Here is a 14,912-nt window from a genome sequence, read left to right as displayed (position 1 = left end):
ATATATATATATATATATACATACATATATATATATATATACATATATATATATACACACACACACACACATATACACACACACACACAGATGTGTGTATATACTACATATACACACATATATGTACACACATATATATAAAATGGGTGTGTATTGCCTAATTTACTGTGGGTGATGTCATCGCTAGAGCACGGAGCCTCATCTTAGTCCCTTCTCTACAACATGCTCTCAAGCCCCAAAAAATTCCATGTCATACAACCTATCCTTGACAAAGGCACAACGATTCACTTTTTTTATTTGCTGATATGCCCACATTTTTTTTCCCCACATCAATTTTATATCATTATGTTTCCAAAAGACTTGCGACCATTAAAATTAGGTCATTTCACTTATGCCCCCTATAGTTTCGGCTGTCAGAGCCTTTCTTTGACAGGTCTCTCTCAGTGTCCATTAATAGCAGCAGTCTGCGTCATTGGCTGATTTCAAATATCAGAGATAAAAGCGATCTGCTCTGTGCTTACAAACATGGCCACTGATTAATAAGCATGAGGCTGTATTTTCGCCAGACAGTCTAATTGCAACTACAGACAGTCACATTTTGTTCACGTGCCACTGCTGTGCCACTGTAACACCTACAACTTTCATACAATATGGCTATTATTCAACTTTTAAATATATATTAATGAAAACAATTCACTTTTCCGTAATTTTACGGAAAAGTCTTCTTCTTACACATTTTAACCAGCAGATTAAATATATGGGAAACCGAAGTTCCTGCTGGTACAGAGCCACTCAGGTAAACTATCAGTAGGTCATGCTGTAAAAAGCAATTGATCAGGACACAGCTAATGTTGCTGGAATGGAATGCAAGCCCATTATTGCCTAGAGCCACTGCATTAGCTACATGCGCCCTAAGGCAAAATATGCACAACAACCACATAAGGTGTTAAAGACACTCACAGCACAGGCAGCAGCAAAAGATAAGAAAAATGGCAGCATATTTTTGTCTTTCTGGCTATGAATTATGGAAGAACTATCTGTGGTCTTTGCTTTGTGGCAGAACAGGCCTTCTGAGATTATGGGCTGTGACAGTATACACAAGCCTCATTTACAGAAACCAGAGGATTGTATGACATCACAGACACATATATTTTTAATGACCCATTATCACAGTGAAATTGCATCAGCCCTTTTGGCAGGGAGTATGCGGCTGCACCTTGGCACAAGCTGCATCCAGTACATTAGGCTTCTATCTTGGGTAGAAACTATGCGCTGTCGATTGAAAGCTGTAAGTATTGGTCACCTCAAGGGAGAAGAGAGAGGACAAGGATATGTAACCAGCTAATTCTACTTCCAGTTTTACCCGCCCTCTTTTTGCTTTTTTATTTGCTTGGGTCTTTATCATCTCTTTTACCTGCTGAGTTTTGAAACCGTGTACAGTACTCTTCAGTGGCGTATCTGACAACTAGCACAAGCCATTGCACTTGCACAATTGAACCCACAGGTTGTCAATTTCAGTCAATCGAGTGAGTGATAGGCACATTCAAATTACACATCCACAGACGTGTGTATCCCAGATCAAAACACACATTCTACATCAAAGTGGGGCCAGAGCAGAGTTCACAGTTCATACGAGAGGGTACTATATACCGTAAGCGGATGCAAACACACAAGGTAATGCTTTTTGTCTGGGATGTACCAGAGTGGCCCCAGGCACAACTTCTTACTCTCGAGCAAACATCACTGATGAGTCAACAATCAGCCCCCGGGGGTCAACGTTTTTATGATCGCTCTCGGCAGCACTCTGTTTCTCTCGCTCTCTTCTCATTCCCTGTCTCTCTTATTATAACTCTCTCACTTATTATCACTCTCCATCGCACTTGTTCTCTCTGAGCCTTTCACATTCAACCAAGATCTATGTGCCTCTTTCTCGTAGTTAGACTCACTCCGTTTACCTCTTGCAGTCTCCCCAGTCTCTCTCCACACTCATTCTCTGTCCATCTTGTTACAGCCCAGATTTATTACTGCAATCTGTCAGTGCTCCCGTCTCACCTCCCGACACATTCTGTGGCAACCAATATGCATATGTTGTTGTTAGCATTATACAGACACATACACTGGAGCTATAAAAAGCCTCGGGCAGATAAACAGAAGTGACTGAATGTTGTGTCTATAAAATCTAATTCACCAATGACTCATTATGAGCATCCTTCCAGTTAGAGACTACCATAGGATGAAATACAACTTTTGCAAGGTTAACCACAATTAAAATTATAGTTATTTGATCTGCTCCATAACCTTGTTAAAGTTAGTTTCTAGAGTTATAGAAAGAGTTATAAGTGTATATCGTGGTACTGGTGGTAGTGTTGCAAGAAGAGCCTTAGGAATTTGGTTTCTGTGATTCACCTTCAGTCATGAAAATAGGTTCTGACAATCAACTCAATTTTAATGAGATTTTTAAATCCACAGTTGATTTTCAAAGGTTATCTATAAGTTGATGATAGTTGGAGTTAATGTAGCTATATCTCATTGGGGATATACGATGCACAATCCAATTCAAAACAAAAAAGCACATTCTACCTTGCAAAAGGAAAAACATACATATACAAGAAATACCTTTGAGGGTCCTGCTAATTGGAAGAATTTGTCTCACTTCTGAAGCTGTCAAACATTCAGAAAAGATGCTGCAGCGAACAAACAAATCCTGAGGCAAAATACAAACTACACAAACTTAGGCTGAAAAAAGAAAAGAAAAAAAACAAAATCAATATACCAATTTACCTTTACCGGTTTGGCATTTTTGTTAAAGTGTATCCACATATTTATTTTTTCCATTTGTACAAGTGCACACAATGGAGTGTTATCTTGCCAAAATATCTCAACTGTCAATCTCCCTGTTTTTATAAAATGCCATGCACCCCTGGAAGAATAGGACAAAAAAGGACATACTAGCCAATGAACTCGCTGTAAACAAGAGTGAATTCCTTTTGGGCATTAGCCAGACAAGCCAGACCAACATCAAGATGTTGGGTCTGGGAACTCACCATTGGCAGGGCTCAATCTGAGGGGCGGGATAAACGGTTGTCTTTGAAATTCCCTCTGCACGCAGTAGGATAGCACAACAACTAACCAGAGCAACGCTAGTTAATAGATTAAACTTTAAACTCCAAACACATCTTTGTGTTGACTGCAGTGCTTAACTCCAAGTCTTCCAGAGTTGCAGAGTCGGATAGGGCTGCAGCCTGGAGACCTCTTATGCCATCCCGGGTACGCGGAACCGTTGCAACTTGTAACTCTGCCACCTTTATATTAAGTCCATCCACCGACTCTATACACAATGTGATTGGCCTGACCAGAATTTTTTTTTCCCAGCTCACCATCCAACTGAGAGTTGCTAGACTGACCTTGGATGCAAATTACATTTGCTGCCGCTAGGGTGAGTCTAGAGTTATAGGCTAGTGGGGCAGTGTATGTCTGTATGTTTTCAAGCAGTGCCCAAGGCAAAGGTTGAGTGACACAAATAATTAATCTCTTTAAAAAAGAAAAAAGCTGAATTAATTGAAATATGACTACAACCATAATTTTTGACAAAATAATAAAACATTAAAGGGCAAGACAAATGCACATTGTACGTTAACGACATGTGAATTTCACAGTAAAATAAGATATGCACAGCACATAATTACGAGTGCTGAGCTACCAAGAAATGATGGCTCACAAATGAAAAAGAGCCTTTTTAGGGACTATACTCAGTGCGCTTTAAGCACTGATGTCTACTGCCAGCTCTTTTTTATTATTAATTTTACGATCATCACCTGGAATACAGTGCATAAATGCCTCTATGAACATAGAACATTTTTTCTATCAAAACAGAAACCATGTTGGAAATATGTCATGTAGGACGATCATGTCCTATGCACAGACTTAAATGTATTTGTATGACTGAGGTGATGCTTCAAGCAGACCTGAAATAGATTACACTGTGGCGTATTATGTAGTGAATGGATGTTTATTACTTGCATACATTATGTTAGTTTATCGGGTGCAAAATGTACCATGCCTAAATGTGGTCCAAACCTTTGCTCTTAGAAAAACTCCAGCACAAAACAGAAAAAAACTAAAAGGAGGAATGTAGCTGATGATGTCATCAGTATCAGTCATATGTATGCATGGATGAAAAAATCTTGTAGTTAAAAAAAATAAAAATAAAGTCTGCAGTAATGCAAGACTTGCAGAGCTTGACAGTAACAGCTTCCAGACAACAAGATCTGAACCACTATCAACCATTGGATTCCATCTGGTTGCCCTGTTGGCAATCAGTTTTTACTATTATTTAAAAAAAAAAATAATAATAATAAAATAAAGAATGCTGACTTTATTGCCTTGGTATAAAAGGAAAAGAATAGTACATAGTCATTTATTTACTCGATTACAAGATTTGGGTTGATGGCAACATTTCACACTGTAATACAAAATTATCCTTGAAAAACTTGTCAATGTTTATTAAAAGCTCAAATATGAAGAACGCTTTCCAGCCCTGCCTTGTTTGCGGCATATGCACATCTAATATAGTTATATACCTGCTAAAGTACAGCTCTGAATGGTCTAACAGGAGGTAATTTCCCTACTGCATTTAACTCATTATACTTGAGGCTACTTTGTAAATATGCAATTTCAAATAAAAAAACATGTCTATCAATGCTAATTCAATTTTTTCCCATTGTTGGCAGCACCGAGCCACTGTTTTTCAGTGAAATCAATCTTATGAAGATTAACAATTCAAACAGCTTTCATTCTGGCAGCCAATAGCTGATGGCTGGTTGCCACCCTGGCAACCATAACTCAAACGTCATGTCAGGCGCTGTGCCGGCACTGACAATAATTATTCTAATAATAATCATTAAGAACACATGATACATTTTTTCAAATGTACTACTTCAAACTCTTAACCTGTTTAGTGTCATACAGTGTGCTTGCAACATATTTCAAATATTAACATTTTACAATACATATACTGTATTTATACCAAGGACTGCCCTCGTAACTACACCTTGACAGCAAAAAACATGCATCCACGTAATAACCCAACACCCCTCCCAACTCAGGTGTAAAACCCTCAGGTTATTGGGCCAGAGTCATGAGATGACATTTCCCACTGACCTTTTACTGCCAGTTCAACGTGGTTGACATACTGTAATGTCTTCAAGGCTTATGGTACGCTATCGGTTATATAAGGGACAGACTAGGACAGACGTTTGATACTCTACCCTAGGTGCTTACAAATTTCAATTATCTGTACACTGGACACTGAAATGTGATCCCTGCTATCACACCGCCTATAGGCTTCACTCCTCTGCCAAGCAGCTACAGAGAAAACAGAATTTATCTCCATACTGCTTTATCTCAAGGTTAAAAACACTAAAATGCTAGACTCTACATACATTACTTTTTTTAAATTAAATTTAACTCAATGATTAGGTAAAATAACTCATCTCATCTTAATGAAAATAAACAATGCTAGGGTGGTACTGTCGAGCACCTACATGTATGCTAATAGGCTCCATTTGGTTATTGCAGCAAAAACTGTGAAGAGTTGGAGATATAACGTTGGTGCAGTAGCATGTGCATCTGTTCTGGCTTTGGCTGTTATATTAAAGCAGGGTGCATGCTTTAGATAATTTAGGATTTCATTACATGATCGTTACATCATAGCTAGAGGTAGTGTCCCAACATTTTAAATTTGCTCAACCCAAGCTGTGAATTCCAGTTGTTTTGTGTTAGACTACTACCCAGAATATATTTCCCTCAAACCATGCCACAGCGGCCTTGTTCACTATCAGTGGGACTTTTCAACGGCCTCTGTGCCTACACTCCCTGGAATAAAATTGCCAGCCCAGGTGGGACTGTTGTTTGCCGACTTACACACTCCATTAAGCTTTTGCAGGCAGTTTAAGCAAAGGCTGCATTTATATGCAGTATATTATAAATAAATAAAAAGACCTGTGGGACTCCATGAGCAGTGGGAGATGGCAACAGAGGATGTGAACTGTCAGGCTGGATCATCACACACGGGACTAATCTGTGTTTCATAAGCACAGGGCTTTACAGAATAAAAACCTCTGCCTACGATTTCTGCAGCTCTTTATGACTAACATGGAATATTGAGCAGAAGCACATCAAGGTCTTCCAAAGACCTTTGCTGATTTATGTATACACAAAGACGCTTGTATAAACCAGTGAATTTGCTTGCTCCATCTAATGCCCACAGCCCTTCGCTGCTTGTCCTTCCTCTCCATTCTACGGTACAGAGCATCTTTCCTGTCAACACAATCAATTTGTATGCCCTGATCTTATTCTATTTAACGCCTCTTGCTATAGCCCAAACACTGCCATTTTTCAGGTTGTGTTTCAAGTCATACATAACCAGCCAACAGCTGCCCCCTAAAAGAATATTGGTATGGAATGCTAATGTGTATGTATTGATTAAATTTGATTTCATTAAACATGCACAACTGTGAAGAATAGCAGTGGCCTTCACTGCCCTTTGTCTATTCATAGTGTAACTATTGGCTTGGTTCACTGTCAATTCCATTGTCACATATGAATGATGAATTATACAGGGATGGAACATTAATCAAGCAGCACACAACATTTTATGTGAGTGTCATTGGAATGTAACCATCAAATGTACTGATCCAAACTAACAAAACACTGAAATGCATGAAAAAATTAAGCGCAACAGGGAAATTAATTATGCAAGTCTGAACATTTTGTTTGATAGTACTCTTATCCATCACCAGCTTTGAAAATAATCCTCCATTTCTTCATAGACTGTCCTCGTATCATAATCATTAACAGATAATTATCTTAGCCTCTTCTCCTCCCTTCATCTTAGAAGTAAAAATATGTCTAGAAGCAATTGAACAGACTAAATGTAAAGAAAATTAAAAAAACTATGAAAATATTGTTTGACATGCTTACCAAAGTCCCCAGGGACGAAGATGTCATAGACACAGCTCTGGCCTCTGGTGTAATTATGAGGGTAGTTTGGGGACAGCACAGTTCCCTCTGAACCTGTGAAGTGCCCGCCACAGGGAGCTGTAGGGACAGGAAGGCAGACAACCGAAAAACAGTTAATAAATGCGAAACAACCAGCTTACAATACCTGAGGAAATTGGGTAAATAAAATACAATAAGCAAATCAACATAACTGGCACAAGTGCACAGGTAAGCACCTGTGCACTATCACAAAAGGAGATGAAAAGTCACCTTTGAACTTTCAGCTGCTGGCAAAGGTTGGCTAGCATACCATAATAATTTGACACTTAACACTTTGGGATCATTTTCAAAAGGAAAGGACAGAAAAAGAAGGCAGATGTGTGTTTACAAGGTTAAGACCTAAAAAAGAAACAACCAGCGAGGAAAAGTACGGTTTGCCTTCAAAAAATGTAAAAACACTATCAATCAACAAAACACACAATCACAAAAGTTCCATATGCCTTGACTTTATTCAGCCCACTTTGCCCAGAAGCATTGTTTCAGAAACCTGGATTTAACTTTTCAGCTGAAACAGGTTTTCAGTCAGCAGTGCAAATAACAAGTCAAGTTGCTCTTATTTTAAAGTTGCTGGATAGGTATTTACAATCTTAATTGATTGACACATCAGAAAAGACTATCCATTCATGTTAGGGTTATGCAGTAAGTGCTACTTAGCCACAGAACGGTATGATTATTTCATCCACAAGGGGGGAACCAACACCTGTCTTTAAAAACTATTAGGTCCAAACCAAAATCTTACCCTTTGTTTACTTTTACTTGCACCATCACCATAGTGTAGGCTGATATTTAACTGGAAACCAGGTTGATCAATATAAGCTGTGATGTGTTCTACACCTGCATCACATCTCAGAGTCCTATCTCAAGCTATTAACGATGTACCTAATTTGCCAAGAGGCCCTCTAACGCAGTTGCCTCAGACCTCACGGACCAAGCCATCAGGTGGGGGAGCCTCGACTGTAAACAAACACACACTCATTTGTCAAAAGGAAAGCTGTCACCAGCTGCTCTGAACCCTCTGTGGCCCACACAAGGCACATTTCAATGCTGTGTCATCAAGCAGCAAAAGTGAACAGAGGCGCTAATGTAGAAAGACGGATCAGCAATTTATCCGCATTTGGTTGGTGGAGTAGCAAGAGGCATGTAATCAAACATATGTGATGACAGCAAGTGGGACTCTGAATTAAGCTGATTTGTCAGACAGAAGGGAGCCATGGTGTAATGCTGGGTGAGAATGCTGCTGGTGGGAATGAGGGCACACTGTACTGTCAATCCACAGCAGGTGAGAGCAGCACTATGGAAAGGAAGGGATTCTCAAGATATGCTTTAATGGTTCCATTCTGACAGGTGAGTGTAGTGCTAAGAAAAAGTGGGTACACTGTAAACCGGCAACATTATTTTGTGTTCTGCAAAAAGACTGATGGGTCGGAAAAACTTAAATCCCCAGAACAAAAAGGTAAGTTATTATCTATACATATGATGATATTGGTAAACAGGTTGCTATGGAAGTTGCCCATATATTAGGTATCATTTCCAGAGTGATATTTAGATATCTATCTATACATATTTTTGACATATCCGCACTGACATATCTTGTCACTCATATACCTATAAGGATATGTCTGAGTTAAGATAATATCAACCAATAATCCCATCCCGCTAATGCATTAGCTTGACTCCAATTACGCAAGTATTCCATAGTCTAAAATGTTCATCTTGGATTTAATTCATTTTACATAAAATTGTTAAACAGATATACATTTGAGCATGTCTATGTATTAAAGTGTGGGTTCTGCTGCCCACAATACACAATGCATAATGCAATAAGAATCACTCTTGTTGGCACTTGCTGACTTAGTAAAGTAAACTGCAGGTTTTGCTTCTTTGGGAAACGACTATCAACTTCAGTTAATTGCTATATAATGTGAAAGGACAGGAGCTGGCCATATGTTGGGGCAGCTGAACCCATTAGATTTAGCCTTTAGACTGTTTGGTCTCAAAGTGAAAATACTAAATGGAGAGATGCTGATGGACCCTTTAGTAAAGCACATAACTTCAGGGCTGTTCAGTGAAGTTGCACAGGTGCCAACTGTAAAAGTAATGAATAGCTCCCTGGTGTGAGAGTGGGTGCCACTGTTCCCCACTGCTGGCAAATGAGAGCTGAATTCTAATTCAACCTAGGCAGATCAGATACTTTGAGGAGTATTAAAAATGGTGTAATGCTACTCGAGGGAGGACCGCTGGGTAGTTATCTTGAAAATCCTCACATTTTCTCACTTCTCTCCTTGACACTGGGATCACTGCGATGCTGAAAAGCTCTAGGAAATGCCTTACAATGTAGATTTGGCTGTGAATAATAAATCCATATATTATTTTCTTTGCAACACACTGTAAAACTATGAAATTCCTACAAGATATATAAAATGGGATTATTTTTCAACAACGGTTTAGGTTGCTTCAGTTACGGTTTTAAGTACAGTATTAAATAAACTAACTCTACAGACCAGGAAGACTCATTACACCAATCAAATTGTGGCTTCCATATTTTTTTCTATTTTAATAAAAGATAACAAAATATTTTGGGATAAAGACCTTTCTTTCTCTTTACCACAAAGGTTGCCTCACTTCTGTGAGGTCAGTGCCTTGTATTACCATGCATGTATTTACATTGCTTTTGTTCACAAACCATTTCTTTCAAGCTAATATTACTCTTCTTAGATTAATTGCAGGTTTTAAGTTTAAGGTCAGTTTATTGGTGGATTTATGAGTTGTTCAACTGATAACCTGAAATATTATGTGAATGGGTAGATCCTGTTGCTATAGTGTTTATTGTGCAGAAAAGGATATTATTTAGTGTAATCAGAAAGAGAGTTCAGCTGTTGGAAACCATTTTGTAAGTAATTTTGCGCCATCTGGCCAATATCAGCAGAACTCCATGACGCGTCACATGGCGGATCTCAGCAGACCGCCACTACTCGGAGCTCCATGCACTGGCACCATGGAGATAAGCAAAACAGTGTTCTTCTAACATACTGCCCATACTGCCATGACACATAACCAAATTTAAATCAGCAAAATATCTCTTTAAGCCTTTTTAAACCTTTATTGTCTAATGTTTAAAGTTATAGCATTAGGAAACTTTATATCCAGATCTAAAAATTAAATTGTAAATTGTAGTGTCAAATCATAACAGAAGTTATCTCAGGACACTTTACAGGTCTAGATTACACAACATAATTTACAGATGCCCCATACAGATACCCAACAATTCCCCTAAGAGCATGAATTTTGTGCAACAACAGCGAGGAAAAACTTATTTTTAAGAGGCAGAAACCTCAAACAAAACCTGGCTCTAGGTGAGCGGCCATCTGCTTCGACTGGTTAGGGCAGGTGGGGGAAGGAGAAACTACAATAATACCAAACTATAATAGTATAGAAACATGGCTCAAAATATTAAAAAACTATGACTAATAATAATAATAATAGTAGCGGTGGGAATCAAGCAGAATTGCAGCAGCAGCCGTAATCCGGGTGTCACCACAATCATGACAAAACAATAAGTCATAAAACACACACACACACACACACACACCCACACAAACACACACACCCACACACACCACACCACACTTTTGCCATCTTGAGATTTTTGACACAGAGGTTGTTTAATTGCACTTCAGTCACCCTCTTAAGGCCACCAGGTTAGAGCCCCAAAATGTCTTAACACATCACTTGGGTAACCTGCAGAAACCATGATGTCTCTGATAGAGATATATATATATATATATATAGATATATATATATATATAACTATATATATCATATATTATATATATATATATATATATATATATATATATATATATATATATATATATATAGTTTCTGCAGGTTTCACCAAGTCAAATATAAGATTTTTTAAGCTGTTTTTAACACCATTATATTTTTTATATATATGTTTTTAACAATGTCTCCCCCCCTCCTCGAATTTCCTCATTGGCATTATAGGACTTGTCAGGATTGGTTGCAATATAACTTGCACATTGGTCTAAATTGTAGTTGTAATACCACAAATTATAATAGAGACAGAAATAACTATTAGAGGTAGGGGAATTAAGACCTGTTTAAAAAATGTTAAGACCTACATACAACACTTACAATTTAAGACTTCTTCTTTTAGACCCCATGGCAAACCTGTGACATACAGTTCTGACATACAGAAGCATGTACTCCATACCTTTTATTTTATTTACGGTGATAAAAACAAACAATAAATGATCTGCAGAGATTAAAGTGCTCTACATCAATAACACATATTTCTCTTCTCAGAGTCTTTCTGCGAGGGGCATGTACACCACACTTCAACTCATGTTCACACAGCACAGTCCTGGTATCACATACTAACAAATATTGACCAAACAGCTGGAGTGCAGTTCTCTACTCGGGCCTTCTGTTAACGTAGAAGTGTTACCTCTCACCTTGGCAGCTTGGTTTGGCTCTGTCCCACTCCGGTCTCTTGCTGTTGCCCATGACACATGTTAGAGTGGAGTAGCCCTGCAGCAGGTAACCAGCCTCACAATGAAATGTTACCATAGATCCCAGCTTGTAGTCAGTACCCATTCTAGAGCCGTTCATCACGTTCCCCGGATCAAAACACGCCTCCCGCAGTTTTGCTGCCAATCAAAAGAACAAAGCTTTTAGACAAGGAAAAAAAGAAGCTTTTTTGTCTAAAGTGAGAGGGGTTTCTAATTAATAGATAAATAGTCATACAGGCTGGGGGGGTGTGATTAAACACTACAAAACTTGTTCAAAAGTAACATTAGTAAAAGTAGCTGTGTGAAATACCTTCAAATATGTTATTTTCCGATTCATGTATATATGTATCCAACAAAATCCCCTGCTGTAATAAATACATGTTTTGTGTAAACACATAAAATCCCACTTGCATAGGCCTTCAGAGTACCTTTGTATTCCAAATGAAAGCCGGTGTAGCTCACAGAGCCATCGCTGCGAAATGCCAAGTACATGAAGTTGGAAGTGCTCTCAATTTTCTCAGGAAGCTTGCTGTCTTGGAAACTGCCAATCAGATGAGCGCCGCTGTCTGGCCCATCGTAGATATACAAGAAATCATAGTTGGGCTCAATACTGAAGCTGTGACAAGTGAAAAAGAACACACGAATGCAAGATAAAACAGTTATTATTTTTGCCAAGTCTTAAGCACCAGATTTTACAGATTGGATACAAGATTTAAAATGCATCAGAGTTTCAAAAGGAGAGTGTGCACCGCAGAGCTAGAAGTGAGTCATGCCAAGCGATTTGTTTTGTATCTCTAGACAAAGAGATAAAAAAAGATATCTCCCCCAAGAGGTGAGAACAGATTAAATTGTTGTGACACTGCGCTGGCAAAAAATCTTCCCAGACGGCAATGGCAATGCAGTGTGAAAAGATCGTTTCATATTGCAGTGCTGTATATCAAATCACATGCCGCACTTAGAGAGAGAGGAGCTTTTGTTTTCAAAATAATGAGCGTGGTTTATGACAAAAATGTAAATAGCTTGGAGATAATTGCATTTGAGTTGGATCAAGGCAACTCCAATTTAAAATCATAACTCCATCCTTTCATTTGGCGTTCCCAAGGGAGAAAGCAGCATTGTGCTAACTCTATTAGATGTTTGTTTGAAGGACAAAGTTGAAAACGAAACATGGTGAATTCCTCTCCTTCACCTCGAGAAGAGGGAAAGTGAGTGGGAGGTCAGAAAGCACAATGTACATACGCTCCTTCTTCAGCCCTTCATGAAACAACTACAAAAATATTACTTAAAACATTCAACAGCAACACGGCCCATGAAAAGTGCCCTCGGGCCCATCTGCAAGTTTGCTCAGTATTGCTGCTACATATAGATTGCAATTAATAATGTAAAGCTTATGGTCTGAGTATCATTCAGCTCGGAAATGAGTTTCACTCTTATCACAGTTCTGCCTGCAATATATAGTATTCATCCAGAAATCTTGTTTCACCACATTTCAGCAAAGTGGCAGGAATACCTGCCTTCTTGGTATTTGGAGAGGCAATGCTGATTTGTCCCTATCTCCCAACACACCTGGACTCAAACTCAGGTCCACTGCTTAACACACATGGCCAACTTTGCTCAATACTATGATGTTACAGCTGGTTCCACTGCAGAAAACAAGCAATTCCAAGTCACCACCTGAGTTGCTGTGCATCCACTAAGAAGTGACTCCATTCTGTTCCAGGTAGGTTACAAACATACCACAGGTTTAGGGAAAGCTTCATCTTGTAAACTACTGGACCATGAACTTAAAAGGACAACAGTTGTTTCACTGTCTCTGGTGGTTTTTATTGGAGCCACTGTTCATATACTGCAAAAACCTTGAATTTCAGGATTTTTTTTCAATGATGATTTAAAATGTAAATTATGCAACTCATCTGGTAATTTAGACATTGAATGTCACAACAATTCCATTGTTGTTTTTATGTTTTGACAAGAAGCAAATAAGCAAAGTAAAAATGGACATTGCAGCAGCAGCTCATATTACCTGATGAAAGCCAAGGAGATGACATAGTCAGAGTGGACAGCAATAAGCCAGTCACAGTCTTTGCTGTGAGGGTAGGGGTGTGGGTAGTTGGGAGAGAGGATAAATCCTGAAGATCCAGTCACATTCCCACCACAAGGAGCTTGAGAGATAAAAAAGGAAAAGAAGGATGAAAAAGATGCACAGAGTGGTCACAAAGAAAATCTTTAAATGTGCCTGACCTGCTGCAAATGTCTTTGGCTGAGCTGAATTCAGTTTGAGAGAAAGGTAAGGAATGCTCACTTGCAGGTCAATAAATATAATTGACTCAGATTCTATGGCCATTGTCGACCTTATTCAGCAAGAACCACCAGGTACGGCAACGGGATCAGGCCAAAAACCAGGGCATCAGAAAGACTGTGCCATTATTTTCCTACATTATGATTACATGAGATATTTTTCTGACATTTGTTTCACCAAGGCATTGGATGTTTTCCCAATTAATTTCTGTAAGTGTTTATTCAGTGTTCAACAGGTCAGCACTGCAAAAAAAAATGTTTGTCTCCCTGTGTAGTTGTTCATATCAGGTAAGCATAAATATATGATAAATAAGGAGAAAATACCAACTATAAATTATTCAAGCAATGACATGAATCTCGGTTCCGTCTTTAAATCAATTATTGCATATGGACATTTCTGCTATAGGATTTAGCGATTTTGCTCTTATTTGGTGTGGTAACACTGAAGTTGTTAAAAGGAAAGTTGACATTTACATCAAGTTTTCACTCATACAGACTTGTGTCTGGTGCCATTGCATTATGCTGAGTTGTGTGATCTTGTAATTGCATAATGAGAATTACAAATGTCAAGCTCTTTCCAGGTCAGGAAAAAAACCTCAGTTAGACCTGTTGGCAGCAACACCTAGGTTTCTTTGGACCTACTTAGTGTAATTATTTCTAATTGCATAGTTAAGTAATTAGCTGTTAAGCTCTAATAAGACAATATGTTGCGAGATCGTAGAGTACTCCGTCTTTGACTGGCTACAGATTGAATTTGTCCACATAAGAGTTGGCAACAACTCAAACATATCTGAAGAGTCTTGTTTATTCTGCACATATTCTTAAGACATCAGTGAGAGAATTACAGTCTCTGCTACAGCCAGTTAATAGAAAAACTCCCCTGCTCCCACTTGCTCTCACCATCTCTCTTTTACTCTGGTCCCCTACCCTACTTCTCTTCCTTCAATCCATACCTCTCTGTCTCCTTCACACATATCCCCTCCTCTCTCTAACTCCCACCATCTTCTTCTTCCTCCCCCCCCC

General features: G+C 38.7%; 1 protein-coding gene across 2 annotated transcripts in view; it reads right to left on the bottom strand.

Moving 5' to 3' along the window:
• The window catches only part of LOC116690735 (CUB and sushi domain-containing protein 3), a 286,959-nt gene that overhangs the window by 160,666 nt on the left and 111,381 nt on the right, over window positions 1–14,912 (bottom strand). For both annotated transcript variants that reach the window (XM_032517890.1, XM_032517891.1), the window contains exons 28-31: window positions 13,615–13,753; window positions 12,020–12,207; window positions 11,535–11,729; window positions 6,982–7,098 (exon numbers count right to left, since the gene is read on the bottom strand). In XM_032517890.1, coding sequence (XP_032373781.1) covers window positions 6,982–7,098; window positions 11,535–11,729; window positions 12,020–12,207; window positions 13,615–13,753 — 639 coding nt within the window. The remainder of the gene's footprint in view (window positions 1–6,981; window positions 7,099–11,534; window positions 11,730–12,019; window positions 12,208–13,614; window positions 13,754–14,912) is intronic.

This window comes from Etheostoma spectabile, chromosome 6, assembly GCF_008692095.1.
Source record: "Etheostoma spectabile isolate EspeVRDwgs_2016 chromosome 6, UIUC_Espe_1.0, whole genome shotgun sequence".
Taxonomy (NCBI): Eukaryota; Metazoa; Chordata; class Actinopteri; order Perciformes; family Percidae; genus Etheostoma; species Etheostoma spectabile.
This window is presented reverse-complemented; position numbering and strand designations above follow the sequence as displayed.